The 19,367-nt window shown below is 47.5% G+C and overlaps 1 protein-coding gene across 1 annotated transcript; it reads right to left on the bottom strand.

The window, feature by feature from the left end:
- Positions 1 to 855: 855 nt before the first annotated feature.
- Positions 856 to 12,832, bottom strand: LOC119406890 (uncharacterized). Its single transcript, XM_049420120.1, has 3 exons — positions 12,778 to 12,832; positions 6,054 to 6,871; positions 856 to 1,083 (listed from the first exon to the last, which is right to left on the bottom strand). Exons 1-3 carry the CDS (start codon positions 12,830 to 12,832, stop codon positions 904 to 906), a joined length of 1,053 nt encoding a protein of 350 aa, XP_049276077.1. The 3' UTR covers positions 856 to 903.
- Positions 12,833 to 19,367: the final 6,535 nt, after the last annotated feature.

The raw sequence follows: 19,367 nt of genomic DNA, 5'->3' as shown, positions 1-19,367 counted from the left end.
GCATCAACGATGTGACTAACTCGTACAATAACCCCAACATCGCTATGAAAAAAAAACAACAGGCAGAAAATAATTTCTCAATTTACACCATCTTCACAGCTTGATTTGTCCCTGGTTAAAAGATAATACTAGTACAAGAACTTGACCTACTATTCAAAAGGTTTTAATGAGGTTGCGCAGTGCACGCATCCATAACAGCTAAAGTGGGTAGTGCATCAAAGATAGAACATACTTTTGAAATATGGAAAGGCAAACATTATTGTATTCTATAGCCTCCATTTCTTGTCAAGGAAAGATTTTTAGCAGTACAGATATACGCGATACAGCCCCATGTCTGACAGTGAACGACAAAGCTGAGAGTTTATATTTAACACTTCAAATGAAGCTAACTGAAATGCTCAAATTCAGCTGACTTGAGATGTCTGCAGTTGTCGGCTCTCTTATTATTGGATGCTAAATATTAGCTAGTACACAACAAACATGGAAAACATTGCACATGACAGGAATCAATTCAGTTGGAACACGTGTATTTAAAGCATTGTACAACTTGATCCGTTGGATCATATGCTCCATATGCATTCGCACTCTGGCTTGATTTGTCCCTGGTAAAAGCTAATACTAGTACAAGAACTTGACCTACTATTCAAAAGGTTTTAATGAGGTTGCACAGCGCACGCATCTATAACAGCTAAAGTGGGTGGTGCATCAAAGATAGAACATACTTTTGAAATATGAAAAGGCAAACAATATTGTATTCTATAGCCTCCTTTTCTTGTCAAGGAAAAATTTTTAGCAGTACAGATACACGCGATACAGCCCCATGTCTGACAGTGAATAACAGAGATGAGGGTTTATATTTAACACTTGAAATGAAGCTGACTGAAATACCCAAATTCGGCTGACTTAAGATTCTGCAGTCGTTGGCTCCTTTATTATTGGAGGCTGCATATTAGCCAGAACACAACACATATGGAAAACGTCGGGCATGGCAGGAATCAATTCAATGGGCACACGTGTATTTAAAACATTGTACATCTTGATCCGCTGGATCATACGTTCCACATGAATTCGCACTCTTGCAATGTGTCAAGACGTTTATTAACGGGCACTCAGCGACGGCGCACGGCAGCGACAGTCAAAGCGGGGCCGACTCTGCTCGAGGAGCGTGCTCTCAGAGAAGAGAACGACCCACTGGAAGGCGCTCGAGAGGACGACCCATTACTGAGTAGGAACGCTTCGCTACAATTACCCCGGCTACGAAAAGGGAGCCGCCTGGCGACCTAGCAGCTTGTCACTATGAGCGGGTCATGGTAGGGCTTCAGGCGCGCCACGTTGACAATGTCACGCCCTCGACGGCGCATGTTCGAAGATGGGTCGATGGGTTCGATCAGGTAGTTGACCGGGGATGTGCGTTCGACGACACGGTAGGGGCCTTCGTATTTGGGCAGTAGATTGGAAGAGAGGCCAGGTGCAGTGGTTGGGACCGAGAGCCATACGAGCGCTCCAGGAAGGAACGTGGGCACAGAACTGGTGGTGTCACCGCGAATGCTTTTCTGCCGCTCTTGGTTATGTGTAGTAAAGGTCTTGGAGAGCTCGCGACACTCCTCAGCAAGTCTGGCGTGGCAGAAATAGGCGCACATTTAGATCGATCCGGCTTGTAGGGAAGGATTGTGTCGATGGTGTGCGACGGGTGCCTGCCATACAATAAGAAAAATGGTGAGAAACCAGTAGTGCTCTGAGGAGCGGTAATATAGGCGTACGTGACGAAGGGCAGAATGACATCCCAATTCGTGTGGTCGGCGGCGACGTACATCGAGAGCATGTCGCCTAGCATGCGGTTGAAGCGTTCGGTGAGGCCATTCGTCTGCGGGTGGTAAGCAGTAGTTTTGCGGTGAACAACGTTGCACTCTTTGAGAATGGCTTCGACGACTTCCGACAAGAAGACACGGCCTCGATCACTGAGCAGCTCCTGGGATGGACCGTGACGCAGCATGAATCGGTGGAGCAGGAAGGAGGCCACATCGCTCGCTGTAGCCGCAGGGAGGGCAGCAGTTTCAGCGTATCGCGTGAGGTGGTCTACAGCGACGATGGCCCAGCGGTTACCTCAGGGGAAGTGGCCCATATAAATCGATGCCAACGCGCCCAAACGGTCGGTCAGGGCAAGGTAGAGGTTGCAGACCTGCGGGCGATAGGTGCGTTGAAGTTTTGCGGCGCTGACAATCGATGCAGGAGCGAACGAACTTCTCCACGTAGCGGTACATTCCTCGCCAAAAGTAACGTTGGCGAATGCGGTGGTAGGTTTTCGATACCCCAGAGTGCGCACACTGCGGATCAGAGTGGAACGACTCGCATATATTATAACGCAGACTGCGGGGTATTACTAGAATCCACTGGCGGCCGTTGCCGTTGTAATTGCGTCGGTAGAGCAGGTCGTCGCGAACGGCGAAATGGTGGGCTTGACGACGCCACAAGCGAGTGGATGGTGCGCCGATGGATCAGTCAGCAAGTCTATCAGTGAGGCAATCCATTGATCCTTGCGCTGCTCGGTAGCGATGGTGCGAATATCGATGGAACAAACGACAAAGTGAGACGCTGAGTTGTGGGCATTGTCGTCAGGCAAGGGAGAGCGCGACAGGGCGTCGGCGCCAGCATGCTGACGTCCGTTGCGGTACAGCACGCGGATGTCGTAGTCTTGCAGGCGAAGTGCCCAACGGGCAAGACGGCCTGAGGGATCTTTCAATGACGACCACCAGCACAGTGCATGATGGTCGGTGACGACATCAAATGGGCAACCATACAAATAAGGTCGGAACTTTGCAAGGGCCCAAATGATTGCCAGGCATTCTTTCTCCGTGACGGTGTAGTTGGTCTCGGCTTTAGTAAGCGTACGACTTGCATATGCGGCGACATATTCCGGGAACCCAGGTTTGCGCTGCGCAAGGACAGCACCGAGGCCAACACCGCTGGCTCTGATCTGGGAGGATGCCGTCCTTGGACACCACGTATCCTAGTATCGTCAGCTGCCGTGCTGCAAATCGGCACTTCTTGAGATTCAGTTGTAGCCCGGCGTCGCTCAAGCGCGTCAAAACCTGCCGCAGGCGTTGAAGGTGTGTTGAGAAGCCAGAGGCGAAAACGACGACGTCGTCGAGGTAGCATAGGCAGGTGTGCCATTTCAAGTTGCGCAGAACAGTATCCATCATGCGCTCAAAGGTCGCGGGCGCATTGCACAGCTCAAACGGCATGACGTTGAATTCGTACAAGCCGTCGGGTATGACAAACGCTGTCTTCGGTCGAGCGTCATCAGCCATGGGGACTTGCCACTACCCTGAGCGCAAATGGAGCGATGAAAAGAACTCTGCTCCTGGCAGGCTGTCAATGGCATCGTCTATTCGAGGTAGGGGATAAACGTCCTTACGTGTGATCTTATTGAGTCGTCGGTAGTCCACACAGAACCGCACAGAGCCGTCCTTCTTCGCAACGAGAACGACAGGACACGCCCACGGGCTGTTTGAGTGTCGAATAACATCGCGGCGAAGCATGTCTTCGACTTGCTCGGTAATTACACGACGCTCTGTTGGCGACACGCGATATGGACGTTGCCGCAGTGGTGGTTGGGCGCCAGTGTCGATGCGATGCGTGACAGCAGACGTGCGGCCGAGAGAAGTTTGCGCTACATTCCCAACAGGCATAGAAGCTGGGAACGCTCGACCGACGTAAGGTGTTCAGCAATTGAGGGACCAAATACATCAGCGGGTGACGAATCAGATGTGGAAACAGTACTGAGCGAATGGGAGCTGGCGCAGGGCGTGTCACCCGGTGCGTCCATAACTTGTGCGTCTTCGAGGGCTTCGGCTCTGCCGAAACATTCCCCTCGCACCAACCTAACAATGTACGGGGATGGGTTCGTAACAAAAATATCGGTGTCGCCCTGAATGACTTGCACGGTCGCAAATGGCACCAACAAGCCTTTTCTAGTGAAGACGCGGTCAGATGGAGAGAGGAGTGCAACGGCGTCGGCGAGACCGGTGCAGCAGGCTGACACAGCCGTTGACGAGTTTGCAGGAAGTGTGGTGTCGTCTTTGACGAGTACCTTGGCCGCAGCCGGTGGACTGTCCGCCGGCGTCAAATCTGAGAATGGTGACAGCTGTATTTCGGCTGGTGCGCAACGAATTACGGCGGCGTGACGGGCGAGAAAATCCCATCCCAGGATGACGTCGTGAGAGCATGAGGAAATTATGATGAATTCGACGGCGTACAGAGCGTCCTGAATCATGACACGGGCTGTGCACACCGCTGTCGGGTGAATACTCTGAGCGCTGGCTGTACGGAGGGAGAGCCCGGAAAGTGGCGTCGTCACTTTTCGTAGCAGTCGGCTAAATTTAGCGTCCATAACGGAAACGGCAGCTCCAGTGTCTACAAGGGCCGATGTGCGCACACCATCTACAAACACGTCAACTACGTTTGATGGGCTTTGCTGAGGGCTTTGGCTGTTCGATAGCGTCGCAGCCCTTGCCTCTTGGACTGCGACGACTAGTTTTCCTGGTCTCGTGCGACCGGACGAGGCCGCATCGGTGACAGTGAGCGGCGTCGTGGGGACGGTGAACGACGGGTAGATGGACCTGGCCGTGACGTCGGTGACATACGCGGCAGCGGTTCATAATGCGGGCGGCTGGACTGGTTGGTGACGGCTGATCCGACTCGAGGCGGCTGCAGGCGGTTGCAATAGCGGGCGACGTGACCGACGCAACCGCACGCAAAGCAGATCGGGCGGTTGTCGGAAGTGCGCCATCGGTTTTCCGGGCTAGGTCCCATCCACGTAGCAGGACGCGAGGGACGGGGCAGCTGCTGATATGACGACTGCATGGTGGGCTGCAGTCGGGGCGTATGGATGATGTCGGCGTACGCAGCCGGCACACTCGCTTCGAAGGCCTGAGGCCTGGCGACGGCTCTAGCGTATGTTAGCGGGGGCATCACAGGGAGCGCTGGGGGCGGCCTGGCTGCAACTTGTGCGTAACTGAGCGGCGCAGACGCCGGAGGCGGCTGGTGGTATTCCGGCATGACCTCCGCGATTTCCTGCTCAATAGCCCGGCGTAGGGGAGGCAGCAGTGTGGTCGACGACTGTACACCATCCTGCGGGTGAGAGAAGGCCAGTAGGGAGAACTGGCGGGCAATTTCCTCGCGCACGAATGGTTTGATCTCGGCGAGTAAGACGGAGTGGTCCGACACGGCCGACAAGCCAGCGAGATCGGCGTCGCGTGATGGAGGTCGACGCGTCATCAGCCGCTGCCGGCGTCGCTCCTCGTAGCTTTGGCACAGCATGATGACCTCTGCCACATTGCGAGGGTTTTTGGCGAGTAGCATGGTGAAGGCATCTTGTCGGCTTCAGACATGGTTGCGTTGGCTTTCTTGCACAAGTCCAGCACGTCTTTAATGTAGCTCGTGAAAGACTCGCCGGACTGCTGGGCTCGTTCACGTAAACGCTGTTCGGCTTGCAGCTTGCGAACGGCAGAGCGGCCAAACACGTCGATGATGGCGGTTTTGAAAGCGGACCACGTAGCGAAATCGGATGCGTGGTTGTTGTACCATAGACTTGCCACACCCGCGAGGTAGAAAACGAGGTTGCTCAGTTTGCCTGCCTCGTCCCATTTATTGGGGAAGCTCACACGCTCGTAGATCGCGAGCCAGTCCTCGACGTCGGTGCCATCCGCGCCGGTGAAGTTAGGAGGGTCGCGGATGCGGGGGACACCCGGACATGGCGTCGGTGCAAGAGGAGGTGTTTGCTGGGCGGCGTCTTGAGTCATGGTAGCAGGCACGGTACGGGATCGAAGCTCCAAGGGCATCGAATGCGGACCGTAGTTGTTTAAAGGGCACAGCACTCTCCACCAAATTGTCAAGACGTTTATTAACGGGCACTCAGCGACGGCGCACGGCAGCGACAGTCAAAGCGGGGCCGACTCTCTGCACGAGGAGCGTGCTCTCAGAGAAGAGAACGACCCGCTGGAAGGCGCTCGAGAGGACGACCCATTACTGAGTAGGAACGCTTCGCTACAAATGTTATAAGTCTGCCGTACATCGGCCTCCGAGAACTGACCCTGGCCTCTGAGAAAAGGAGGCATAACAAGTACAGCCCCTGCCTTCCCGAGATCCGCAGTAATGCCAGGAAACCCCTTATCAGCCATGATCATGTCGCCTAGTTCTACTTCTTTGAGGAAGTCGGAATGCACTGTGATGAAAGCATCAGAACACCTTCCACCATATGCCTTAGAATGAAAACAGACAGCTCCATTGGGTGTGATTGCTACAAGAAATTTCAGCGTGTAGCCACCCTTGTAGTTTTGATAGAGTGCCCTCTGCTGTGCTACAGAAGCTGACTGCTCTGTGGGAACCTCCGTGCAATCTATAATCATGGTGCAATTTGGGTAGTGTACTTTGAAGCAATTGGGCATTAGAGACCTGATGATGTGTCTGGGTGGAACGAATATCAATTTCTGAGTTGTGGCAGCCAATGTGCGAAGCACGCTAATAAAATGCCTTGCAGCAGTCATTCTGCTTACAGAAAACAAAATGGCAAGGGATGAGTACGTAATGCCCAACTTTAGGTTCATTAAAAAAAGCAGGAGTCTGTCATGCATGGAAACATCACATGAGCGGTCAGCAGCGACAGGCAGCAGCGCAAATAAAACTGCATGCATTTCCAATGTGACACCACAGAGATCTCTCATGGCAGAACAGCATGATTTTACGCTTTCATAGCCGCTGAAACAAGTTCTCTGGTTTGGCCCACTGTGGCGTGAAGTGGTTGAAGGGCTGCACTGAACTTCTGCATCACGAACAGTTCTGTGCGACACCTGTGTGCTTGTGTTATGCCCATCTATGAGCACAAAAACAAAACCAAACCTCCACATGTGTCATTATCATCAGTCTGGCAGGCCTGCATAAAAACAAGATAAAAAACTAATCAAGCAATGAGTGAAATTTATCCATGCAGAAGAAAATATAAATAGCAGGATTCTACAATGCATACAGGAAATCCCAAATTTCAACCCTCTTTCCTAATTATTTTCCTTGACCTAGTGACACAGTGAAAACATACTTACTGCAGTAGTAGCTTAATCACAATAAAAAGGTTGAAACACTGCTTATTGCATTTCGGCTATAAAGGTTTGAGCAAGTGATGACTGAATAAATGTGACAGAACAATATGCAGCCTCAAAATGAAGCCTGAAAATTGAGCTACTATTTGGGTAAGCATTGAATTTCAGAAAGTTGATCATCTTGCACTTTAAAAGTAGTAGTACTCCAAAGACATGTTGCTCACCAAAGTAATGGCGTTCCTGAATGTCCGTAGTCTCTTAGTGGAACTTTTTCCGCTGTGCATGAATCACAAGTTGCATGTGATATAAAATGCATTATTTTCACTGCCAGGTCATGCACCAAGTGCTCAATAGGAAAACTCATAGGAACAGGTGCAATCCCTTTTTCTTTCCCACCTGAAGCGTTAGCACCCTGCTCGTGCCTTGGTAACCAGCTCATGATGTGATGCGACTGCGATTCTTGGAGGTATTTATGGCAGATGCAGTGCTATGCCTTCAGCTGAACAGCATCTACTCATTCTGTTATTCCCAGTGAAGCGAGATGGAACAGTGGTGCCCAAGCAGTCCAAGAAACACATCATTGTGCGATTCAAAAATAAATGTCAGGTTAATGTATTTGATAAATCTCATAGCCACTTTTTGCCTTGATGCAAAGATGTAATCTGCCATGGTAGTGTGGCTGAAGTCAATTTTGCTGAGCTTTTGTAATACGGGTATTTGTTCACTCCTTCATTAGTGAACATGCCAGAGGCAGTGCTGCTGCTACCACTGCGCAAGAAAATCTCATCGGTGGGTAGAAAGATCTGCCTCATGTCACATACCCCTTTCTGCATGCAATTCAAGGTGAAAACTTAGCTATCTGCCATGATCCATACATTTCAGCAACAATGAATGGTATGGTAATTCCAGCGTATGACACTGCTACAACCTTGCACACAATGAAGACTACTACCAAAATAAAAGAACAATGTTATGTTAGCTGCTGTTGTAATATACAGGGTGTTTCAGCTAAAAAGCACCAAGTAATAAAAAAGTAAGCATAGGCGCTACGCGTCTACAATTATTGCAGTATTGTTCGGAGCCGTGTAGAGCACGTCAGAATATTTTTTCCAATCCGCCAAGCTTGGTAATTAACAAAGATTGCTTAATGAACTTTTTAAGTAGTAACTCTAGAGAAAAATTTTCAATGTAAATGTTGTAGCGCTTGTTCAGAAGCATCGAATTTTTCAATCTGTGTTGAGATAACTCCCCTGCCTAAATTTTTTCCGGCCTTTCATTTAAGTGCGCGAATTTTAAAAAATACCACGTGACTGCCGCCAAACGCGCGGCGCTTTTAGTGCCCTCAAATATAAGTTGAACGAATTATGAAAGGCTGCTTCGCGCACGAAGATTGATGGAACAGGTTATCGATGACTGCGATGGACATTAAGCCACAAAATGAGCATACCGTTTCAACAACAACAAAAAAAATTCTTAAAAAAAAAGCCGGCAGATCCCACGCATTGTGGGAATCGATGTAATGCGAAGCAGCCAGCAAAGAGCTGCATACATCGTCTTGTATGCCACTGAGGAAAATGCGTGTCATGGTTTTCATGCTAACTCTTATTATTTATGTTCGTCACACAGTAACGTCACGCACTACCAACTTCGGGGTCGATCAAGCCAGATAAACGGCCGCCAGCGCCCCATGAGCGTGGCACGCAAGTCATGCTGTACATGACATACGTGTAGTGACTTTCATGTTAAATCGTGTTATTTATGTTCCTCACACGGTCACGTCGCAAGATACCAATTTTGGTGTATATAAAGCTAGCGAAACGGCCGCCAGCACCCCATGAGCGTGGCACGTAAGTCATGCTGTACATGACATGCGTGTCATGATTTTCATGTTAACTCGTGTTATTATGTTCGTCACATAGTCACGTCACAAGATACCAATTTTGGTGTATATAAATCTAGCGAAACCGCCGCCAGCGCCCCATGAGCGTGGCACGTAAGTCATAATGTACATGACATGCGTGTCATGATTTTCATGTTAACTCGTGTTATTTATGTTCGCTACACAGTCACGTCACAAGATACCAATCTTGGTGTATATATAAATCTAGCGAAACCGCCGCCAGCGCCCCATGAGCGTGGCACGTAAGTCATGCTGTACATGACATGCGTGTCATGATTTTCATGTTAACTCGTGTTATTTATGTTCGTTACACAGTCACGTCACGCAATACCAATTTCGGGGTAGATCAAGCTAGCGAAGCCGCCGCCAGCGCCCCATGAGCGTGGCACGTAAGTCATAATGTACATGACATGCGTGTCATGATTTTCATGTTAACTCGTGTTATTTATGTTCGTTACACAGTCACGTCACAAGATACCAATCTTGGTGTATATAAATCTAGCGAAGCCGCCGCCAGCGCCCCATGAGCGTGGCACGTAAGTCATGCTGTGCACGACATGCGTGTCATGATTTTCATGTTAACTCGTGTTATTTATGTTCGTTACACAGTCACGTCACGCAATACCAATTTCGGGGTAGATCAAGCTATCGAAGCCGCCGCCAGCGCCCCATGAGCGTGGCACGTAAGTCATAATGTACATGACATGCGTGTCATGATTTTCATGTTAACTCGTGTTATTTATGTTCGTTACACAGTCACGTCACAAGATACCAATCTTGGTGTATATAAATCTAGCGAAACCGCCGCCAGCGCCCCATAGCGTGGCACGTAAGTCATGCTGTACATGACATGCGTGTCATGATTTTCATGTTAATTCGTGTTATTTATGTTCGCTACACAGTCACGTCACGCAATACCAATTTCGGGGTAGATCAAGCTAGCGAAACCGCCGCCAGCGCCCCATGAGCGTGGCACGTAAGTCATAATGTACATGACATGCGTGTCATTATTTTCATGTTAACTCGTGTTATTTATGTTCGTTACACAGTCACGTCACAAGATACCAATCTTGGTGTATATAAATCTAGCGAAGCCGCCGCCAGCGCCCCATGAGCGTGGCACGTAAGTCATGCTGTACATGACATGCGTGTCATGATTTTCATGTTGACTCGTGTTATTTGTGTTCGTTACACAGTCACGTCACGCAATACCAATTTCGGGGTAGGTCAAGCTAGCGAAACCGCCGCCAGCGCCCCATGAGCGTGGCACGTAAGTCATGCTGTACATGACATGCGCGTCATGATTTTCATGTTAACTCGTGTTATTTATGTTCATTACACAGTGACGTCACAAGATACCAATCTTGGTGTATATAAATCTAGCGAAACCGCCGCCAGCGCCCCATAGCGTGGCACGTAAGTCATGCTGTACATGACATGCGTGTCATGATTTTCATGTTAACTCGTGTTATTTATGTTCGCTACACAGTCACGTCACGCAATACCAATTTCGGGGTAGATCAAGCTAGCGAAACCGCCGCCAGCGCCCCATGAGCGTGGCACGTAAGTCATGCTGTGCATGATATGCGTGTCATGATTCTCATGTTAACTCGTGTTTTTATGTTCGTCACACAGTCACGTCACAAGATACCAATTTTGGTGTATATAAATCTAGCGAAACCGCCGCCAGCGCCCCATGAGCGTGGCACGTAAGTCATGCTGTACATGACATGCGTGTCATGATTTTCATGTTAACTCGTGTTATTTGTGTTCGTTACACAGTCACGTCACGCAATACCAATTTCGGGGTAGGTCAAGCTAGCGAAACCGCCGCCAGCGCCCCATGAGCGTGGCACGTAAGTCATGCTGTACATGACATGCGTGTCATGATTTTCATGTTAACTCGTGTTATTTATGTTCATTACACAGTGACGTCACAAGATACCAATTTTGGTGTATATCAAGCTAGCGAAACTGCCGCCAGCGCTCCATGAGCGTGGCACGTAAGTCATGCTGTACATGATATGCGTGTCATGATTTTCATGTTAACTCAAGTTTTTATGTTCGTCATACAGTCACGCCGCGCAATACCAATTTCGGGGTAGATCAAGCTAGCGAAACTGCCGCCAGCGCCCCATGAGCGTGCCACGTAAGTCATGCTGTACATGACATGCGTGTCATGATTTTCATGTTATCTCGAGTTATTTATGTTCGTTACACGGTCACGTCACAAGATACCAATTTTGGTGTATATAAAGCTAGCGAAACGGCCGCCAGCGCACCATGAGCGTGGCACGTAAGTCATGCTGTGCATGACATGCGTGTCATGATTTTCATGTTAACTCGTGTTATTTATGTTCGTCACACAGTCACGTCGCAAGATACCAATTTTGGTGTATATCAAACTAGCGAAACGGCCGCCAGCGCGCCATGAGCGTAGCGTGTAAATCATGCTGTACATGACATGCGTGTCATGATGTTCATGTTCTGACTTGTCATTTATGTTCTTCATACAGTCATGTTACGCCATGCCAATTTTGGTGCACATTCGATGAACCAAGCGACCAGGAGAGCACAAAGTCATAGGCGGCTAGATAGATAGATAGATAGATAGATAGATAGATAGATAGATAGATAGATAGATAGATAGATAGATAGATAGATAGATAGATAGATAGATACGCTCAAAGTCGCAGAAGTTCGCTAAGAAATGCTTCGCATTTAAAAAGCGGTAGCCACGGAGAAAATGCTACATGAGACCGTAGGCAGCATTTGATGCAGCGTCGGCATTTTTTTTCTTTTCTTTTCGCACCAATGAAGAAACACATTGGAAGGGGCGAGGGTGACAGCGGGATGAAGGACCGAGATAAAAGGTCCACTCACACGTGACGGCCGCTCTTTCGTAGTTTTTTTTTTTTTTTTAGATAGCACGTCTCTATCATCATTTAGCGTCCATCGCAGTCACCGGCAGCCTGCTCAATCGACCTTCGTGCGCGGAGCAGCCTTTGATAGTTCGTTAAACTTACATTTGAGGGCACTAAAAGCGCCACGCTTTTGGCGGCATCACGTGGTATTCTTTAAAATTCGCGCGCTTTAAAGAAAGGCCGGAAAAAATTTAGGCAGGGGATTTATTTTAACACAGATTGAAAAATTCGATGTTTCTGAACAAGCGCTACAACTTTTCTATCGAAAACTTCTCTCTAGAGTTGCTATTTAAAAAGTTCATTAAGCAATCTTTGTTAATTGCCGAGCTTGGCGGATTGGAAAAAATATTCTTACGTGCTCTATATGGCTCAGAATAATATTGCGCAGATTGGAGATGCGTAGCGCCTATGCTTAATTTTTTAATACTTGGTGCTTTTTAGCTGAAACACCCTGTATTTATTAACAAGTATATCGACTGAAATTAGCCCATAAAGTGCACAGCTGTCACTTTGTGTAAATACAAAAAGCAAATTCACAAGGCCCTACCTGGTCTGCAGTTCGTTCTTGTACCAATGCAGCGGCAGCGCAGAGAAGCTCCAAGCCATTTGCACAAGCACTGGAGGTAACAGTGTCATCACTGTCACCAAGATCTGCTTCAGTCGTGCTGAGGGAACTTGTGTGTTGAGGATTTGCCGGCCTTGCAGCAGATGCCCTTCTGTTCCATCTAAAAATAAATTACAGTAACAGCAAAGCATATGTTGTGCAATTTTACATGGCCTTTGGCAGGCCTTCTCGTCTTGTATACCATGTACATCATTAAGTGAAATTGCACACCAACACCCCTTGGTTAGAACTTACCGTTCATATCTTGACAGTGCTCTTTCTGCGTCCACAGCACGGGACTTGTATGCATCTGGAAAAATGGTAGGGTAGTAGCCTGGATGTGCAGCAATGTTGCTCTTTTCGCCGTTGACGAAGTGCTTTGAGCACACCCTTGCTGCATCGCTTGGGATCCAAGCAGAGCCGTCACACTCACTGAAAACACGGTGTAAAGGTTACAAGGCATTAAGAAATAAGGTGCCACTGAGAACAAAAAAAAAAGATGCAGCCGAAAAACATTGGAAATTTTTAACACTAAGCAACACATAGCTTATTAAAGCAAAGAAAAGGGAAAGGGAGGGGGAGAGGCTAGTCAGTGCAAAATCGTGGTTGTATGCGCTTAGTTTTACACAGAGGGAAAGAGCAACAAGCTGATGGACAAAAAAAGTACTTGCGTAGCTTTATTAACAGGGCATTTGTTAGAGCGTTTGCAAACATACAGGCATGCTTCAAAAGCTATACCTATAGTTTTTCCAAAACGCGGCTTCTTGTAATTATTACGGAGTGGTGAAATTCCAGGAATTTAACCCGCGAAACAGAAGCGCTGACGAGTGGAATTAGCAGACGACCAGAATGACGTCACTATTTGCTAGGTGTACGCTATGCGTGCAATTATCGCAAGCGCAGCACGCACACCCACGAAGCAAAGTATATACGCTAGCTCATTTTTCTCGTCTCTGGAGAGCATGGCAGTTGCGCTATCTGGAATTTGGTTTTGCCGCCGCAACTGCTCAGATGTAATTAGTAAAAATTACCAGCTTTCACTTTTAGGATATGTCAAAGTTGCAATGGTATTTTCGCAGGAAATTCTCCAATTATCCTATCTGACCCGACCGCCTGTCTCCACTCATTAATATATTAATTTCATTGATTACTACCGTAATTGACGTCTCTAGTAATCCTAAGATAACTGTCGGTACAGAAAAAGTAATTATAAAGGCAACAAGCAAATATTACATTTCTCTTATTTTTCACGATTTTCACACACTTCTTAAAACAGTTCGCACGCTCACGAGGACGCGCGTTCAATGCACGTGTGCGTCCAGTGCGCTTTTGTGTTCGATGATTAAAGGCAGTAGACGTAGTCGAAGCACAATTTGGTACTAATTACACAGATGCGACAGGTACTTACTTCACTCGCCGAACAGCAACGATCCATTTTCTCCGCCGTTCTTTCTCCCACGGCTGGCCGGGAAAACGGAACAATCGGATGCCAGGTTGTACTTCACGGCTGTGGCAATCTTTGACGCAGCAGTAGCGGCGCTTGCTGGCTTTCGTCCCACTCGAGGTACCGGTGGTACCGGTGCCACCATCACTTGCCATGTGAGCACGGAATTGAGGCACTAAGACGAGCCCGCAGGCACTGCTCTCGCTGAATGAAGCTAATTAAACCGCCGCCGCCGCCGCGCCAGCCGTGCGCCACGCCGCTAAGGCCGACCCGCGGGTTTCACGGGGTGGCGACAGATGGCGCAAGCGCGTTCGCAGCCGCCTCGAGTAAAGGCGGGGAAATGTGCTGGTCACGCCGACGTTTTCGTTAAACTTTGATCCCCACACTACGCAGATATAATTAGTATTATTCTTACCCTTGTGGATTGTACTGTGCATGTTTTTTTGAGGCGGAGATCAAAGTGAGCGCACAAAATGCAGCATTTACGGAAATCGCGGAATGATCGTGTAGGTCGTCTTTACAACTCGAGCTTGTGGTTTTCGTTTCGCGCTGATAACTTCGCCGCAGTTGTCGCATTACGCTTTATTCTGCACCTGCGCAAGGAATTAAGGACAAGAATATTGCGATTGACAGCAGTGTTCGGGCTTGTCAGTGCCGGAGCGCAGCCGCTCCATGTGCGTGTCTCCCTTAGCGCTGGCGCCGTTAGGTGAGCCTCTGTTTACGCTGCCGGTATGCAGCTGCGCCGAAAGACGAGACGATCTACCGTGAAATCGTGGCGCGTTGCAGCCTTGACGCGTGTGATCACCGTCGGGCGAAAGTGCATCTCCTCCGCGGTGTCTGATAAAAGGCACGAGCAGCCCGAGAAGGGAACTGTAAACTCAAGGGAACTCAAGCAGCATATAATTTTTTTGCGGAAAGCTATTTAGAAACCACGGCTCGTGAAACGGGTTGTCAGAAAATCTGCGTTTCCTAAATTAGGTTAGGACAAAATTTCCCCTGTAGAACTATGGTAAGATATTTACTTAAATTAAGTTTTACAAACATTTACACTTTCGTGTTTTTTTTATACTCCCTTTAATATGGGCAATATGGTCTATATTGGTGATTTTTTGATACAAAGATAGCATTTAGTGATGTATGATAGTTTGTGTTAACTCATTGTCAGGAAGTTTTACTGCAGGTAAAAAATAATTTGAGATGTATATAGTGTGAAATAATGTGTACAGCTCACGACAAGTTTGCGAAAAAGTTTGTTTTTTATTTGCACATGTTTGCTCGTAAAATTAACATTGAGGTCGTCCTAGTAAAAAATATGGTAAATAGCGCATTTACTAGTAAGCTTCATTGGCTGCTGATTGAGAAAGGCTTATAACATAATTTTTTTGTTTTAAGCAAGAAAAATATTTTTGAAGTTGTGTTCTGCCAGTCTGTGTGCTTGGGCGCGTGTTTATACCTCGTAGCAATGCGTCCTAGCGGCAAGTACAAGCAGCACGGACATGCGGAAGATTTAGGCCCAATAAGCAGCTTTGTCCCTGCTTATTTCAATGATCTACTAGTGCGTCTTAGCCTGAGCCAACGAGAAAGTCGAACCATACTAGAGTGCATGCGATCGCCACATGCAGCTCTCCGCTGACGGCCCCAGTAGTGTGCTTTTACAGCACCGGGACGTAATACCGACGTGTGGAACACCCCGTTGCCTATGCGCTAAGATTTAGAAGTGGGAAGGACACTACGATTAGGAAAAATATGTTATAAAGATAAAAAAACAGAATAAGATGCAGTCATGAACCAACACATTCATATTTAAGTGACCATGTGTTGGTTCATAACTGCAACTTATTCACCATGCAACATATCCTTTTTTTATTTTGATAGATCCTTTTGTTAATCATAGTGTTCTTCCCGCTTCTCAATCCTAGCGTACAGGTAATGTGCTGCTGCGTAAGCACACTATGCGAGCAGTCAGCGGACAGCTGCATGTGGTTACACGCACTCTAAGTAGGGGCTGGATTTCTTGTTTACTCAGGCTAACACTCAATAGTAATACAGGCACCTACAAAGCTGCTTATGTTGTCAAAATGTTCCTCGCGTCAGCGCAGCTTGTACATGCCGCTAGGACGCATTGCTACGAGGTATAAACACGCGCAAGCACAGAAACTGGCACAACACTTCAAAAATATTTTTCTTGCTTAAAATTTTTTTTTATGAAGGGTACTAGTAAATGCGTTATTTACCATATTTTTACTACGACCACCTTTTTTGCAACTTTGTCGCCAGCTGTAAACATCATTTCACACTATTTACATCTCACATTACTTTTTACCTACAGTAAAACTTCCTGATAATGAGTTAATACAGACTCTCTACTCCATATTTCCGCATTCACAAGTGCACTGAATATCAAGTTTTACGAAGTTTAGGTGCCTGAGTAAGCTTGACTTGTGATGTCACTGTATGTCATGTACTTGAGGAATGAGCAAAAGAAGGGACTAAAGGGCTCGTTTTTCTTTGCTAGACAACCTTAATGACAACTAACAGACAGTCAAGCCAGGAAAAGTATTGGGGACGTTCTTTGTAGCAACTATGACGTAAATATGTAGAAACCAAACTGGATGAAAAAGACAACTTGCCACCAGCAGGGACCGAATATGCAAGCTTCGAATAATGCATCCGATGTCCTACCGATTGAGCTACGGCAACGGTCTTTCTCCTGCCCATTTTATCGAGTGTATCTGTGTATATAGGTCGATGCTGGCAGCACGTTGTCTTTTTGCCCACTTTAATTTTTTAATTACTAAAAATGACATCCCCTATAGTTTCCTTGGCTTGATTGTCTGTTTGTGCTCATTAGTGTACTTGAGGAAGACTTTTCGTTTCATGTAAAATCTGATGAGGCGCCCTCATTTTTACGATTACGTTGGTCACGTTCACTGAGGATGAGGCCCTCATTCGAGCATCACCATTAAAAACAGATTTCACCCAAAACGAAAAGTCTCTCAGGTACAATCGACCACAATATAATACGGGCAACAGAAGTGTGTGACCAAATTGCCGTCTACACTGTCTAGGGGCGAGCCATCCGCTGTCGAGAGCATAGCTGTGGCCACGAATTCTCCAGAGCAGCACTCTCGACAGCAGATGGCTCACCACTAAACAGCGCAGATGGCAATTTTGGCGAGTGCTCCAGTAGTCCATATTATTTCGTGGCTGACTGTATGTGAATTATAGTGACATCACAAGTCAGACATCCACCTAAAATTGCATATTCAGTTCACTTGTCAATGAATCACTCCCATTCCTTCGATGTATGAGTAACCGAAACAGGAGACGAATATATGCAGCTTTTCTGGACACCAGCGGCCTAGTTCGCGTGAACGTCACCACGTGGCGTATCGACCTTAAAGAATTCAAAACTCCCGCCAAGACGTATGCAGTGACGCGGCACTAAATAAAAGAGGATCAAAAGAAACGGTACACACGCCCCGATACTGTCGCTTCGCCTCAGTGCGCAGAAAAGAGAGCGCTGTGTGTCGGCGTTATCTCGACGGCGACGACTGGCAATGAATCGGCAGTTTTTCTAGACGTACCGTGCCAAATGTCTGGCCGTTATGACGCACCCGCGATGCATCAAGAGAATCGCGTTTTTTATTTGCTTGTTTCCTTAGTTTCTTGCGCGGCCGTACCGGTGAGCTTTTGGAGCAGCATGCTGCTTTCCGAGTTTCTTTTTGAGCCAGCGGGAACCATTATGTTTGGGTACGAACAGAATATTGTGGTTGCATGATAACCGAATTTCCTTTGGTGTACGACTTAGGTGTTGCTCGTTTGCTCGTTGCGTTACCTCAAATTAAAACTGGATAAGTTGAGAACGCTAGGAATGACAGCAAAAAAAAGGAAGTTAAAGATAGTGTTTATTTGTTAAGATAGTGCTAAGCGGGTGTGCAAAAATGATACCGTCGTTGAAAGATGATCCTGTACACCGGAAAATGTGCACTTGGATAGTTTTTTTGTTAGGAATAAACGTGTAGTAGAACACATACGACCGACGCGTTGTGCAATAACCTCTAGATCTGCCGTCTACCCCGCGCAAAAGAGGCACCTATCTATCCTATGGCATCTATTATTTTCCTTTCTTTCTTTTTCTTTTTTTTTCCAAAGTCGACTGACTCATATGCCGGAATGATTGTCTTGAATCCTATTGGCGCAGGTACACCAACAGGCTACTCTAATGGCCTGAAAGCTCTGGTGAAGCTCTCCTTTTATGTGCTGTAGGCGTAGTCTCTTTCAAAGTTGCACTTCAGCAAGCAAAAAGTCGATCATGAATCACCTACTGGCCCAATCGTCCACTTTGATCAGCACAAAGAGTTTCAGAAAAGCGAATTTTGGCATTTTTGAGCTGACAACAATGATTGTTAGTGCAACATAATATAGTAACTATTACATACAATCTCTGAAAACCACTTCTTTATTCTGTATCACTCCTGATGTCGAATGCAAAATGCATTTGACTTGCTCACCAACGGCCGGGTCACAAGACACAGCAGAGAAAAGCGAACCCTCACAGCAGAGAAAACGAAGACATCGCTTGCCGAAGGCATTGATATCCGATCAACATCTATCTGATATGAGCAACATTTCTGATGTGAAAAACATGTTGCAGCCTGAAACTAGGAAGGAACCTTCACAAGAATGTGTCCAGCACCATTACGATTTCGCGTTCCATACCCAGACAGATCACCTTACCGAGCGAACTAATCCGAGTACCCAGGGAAGACTCGCTCCATATAATGCAGTAGAGCAGAGAGGAGAGGATGATTGGGACGTCCACTTTCCGGCAGCTGGCATTGCAGTTAATACATCGCTGCACACGTCCACTGGTGTGAGGCCGCACATAGACGTGTATGAAAAGCTGCCCAAGTTGAAAGCGGTTCTCAGTCTAGACACTCCTGTTAGCGTCACATTTATGTACACGTTAAAGAACCCCAGGTGATGAAAAATTTCCGAAGCCCTCCACTACGGCGTCCCTGAAAATCACGCCGTGATTTCTGGACGTTAAACACAAAGAATTATTATTGCTCTTAGCTCCACACGTTATGACAGCCGCAGAGCGTGACAGCCGTAACAGTCTGCCAGAAGATCAGAGTTGCGGCGATGAAAAAAGCCACGCAAGCACACAAAAAACAGGCGCTCCTATGACTGCTGCCGCCTACTTGCCCCGGCGTACATCGCAGACGCGTTGTGGGTGCGAAAGGGAGGCAGCTGACCCGGAAGGAAGCTACTCGTGAAGTTCGAGGGTGCCACTCCTGTGTCATTAGATATCTGGTTTTTCGTCAGTTCTGTCACCCTTTCTACACTCTCGCACACACACACGCACACACACACACACACACACACACATATATAT

Source organism: Rhipicephalus sanguineus, chromosome 10 (genome assembly GCF_013339695.2).
Source record: "Rhipicephalus sanguineus isolate Rsan-2018 chromosome 10, BIME_Rsan_1.4, whole genome shotgun sequence".
In the NCBI taxonomy this organism is placed as follows: Eukaryota; Metazoa; Arthropoda; class Arachnida; order Ixodida; family Ixodidae; genus Rhipicephalus; species Rhipicephalus sanguineus.
Note: the sequence above shows the minus strand (reverse complement) of the source record. Positions and strands in the feature narration are given on the sequence as shown.

Coding starts and splice junctions, on each gene's coding strand:
- LOC119406890 (XM_049420120.1), bottom strand. CDS start 12,832: ATGCATACAAGTCCCGTGCTGTGGACGCAGAAAGAGCACTGTCAAGAT. Junction 6,872..12,777: donor GCACTGTCAAGATATGAACG/GTAAGTTCTAAC, acceptor TTGTGCTCATAG/ATGGGCATAACACAAGCACA. Junction 1,084..6,053: donor ATGTACGGCAGACTTATAAC/ATTTGTAGCGAA, acceptor ACGTCTTGACAC/ATTGCAAGAGTGCGAATTCA.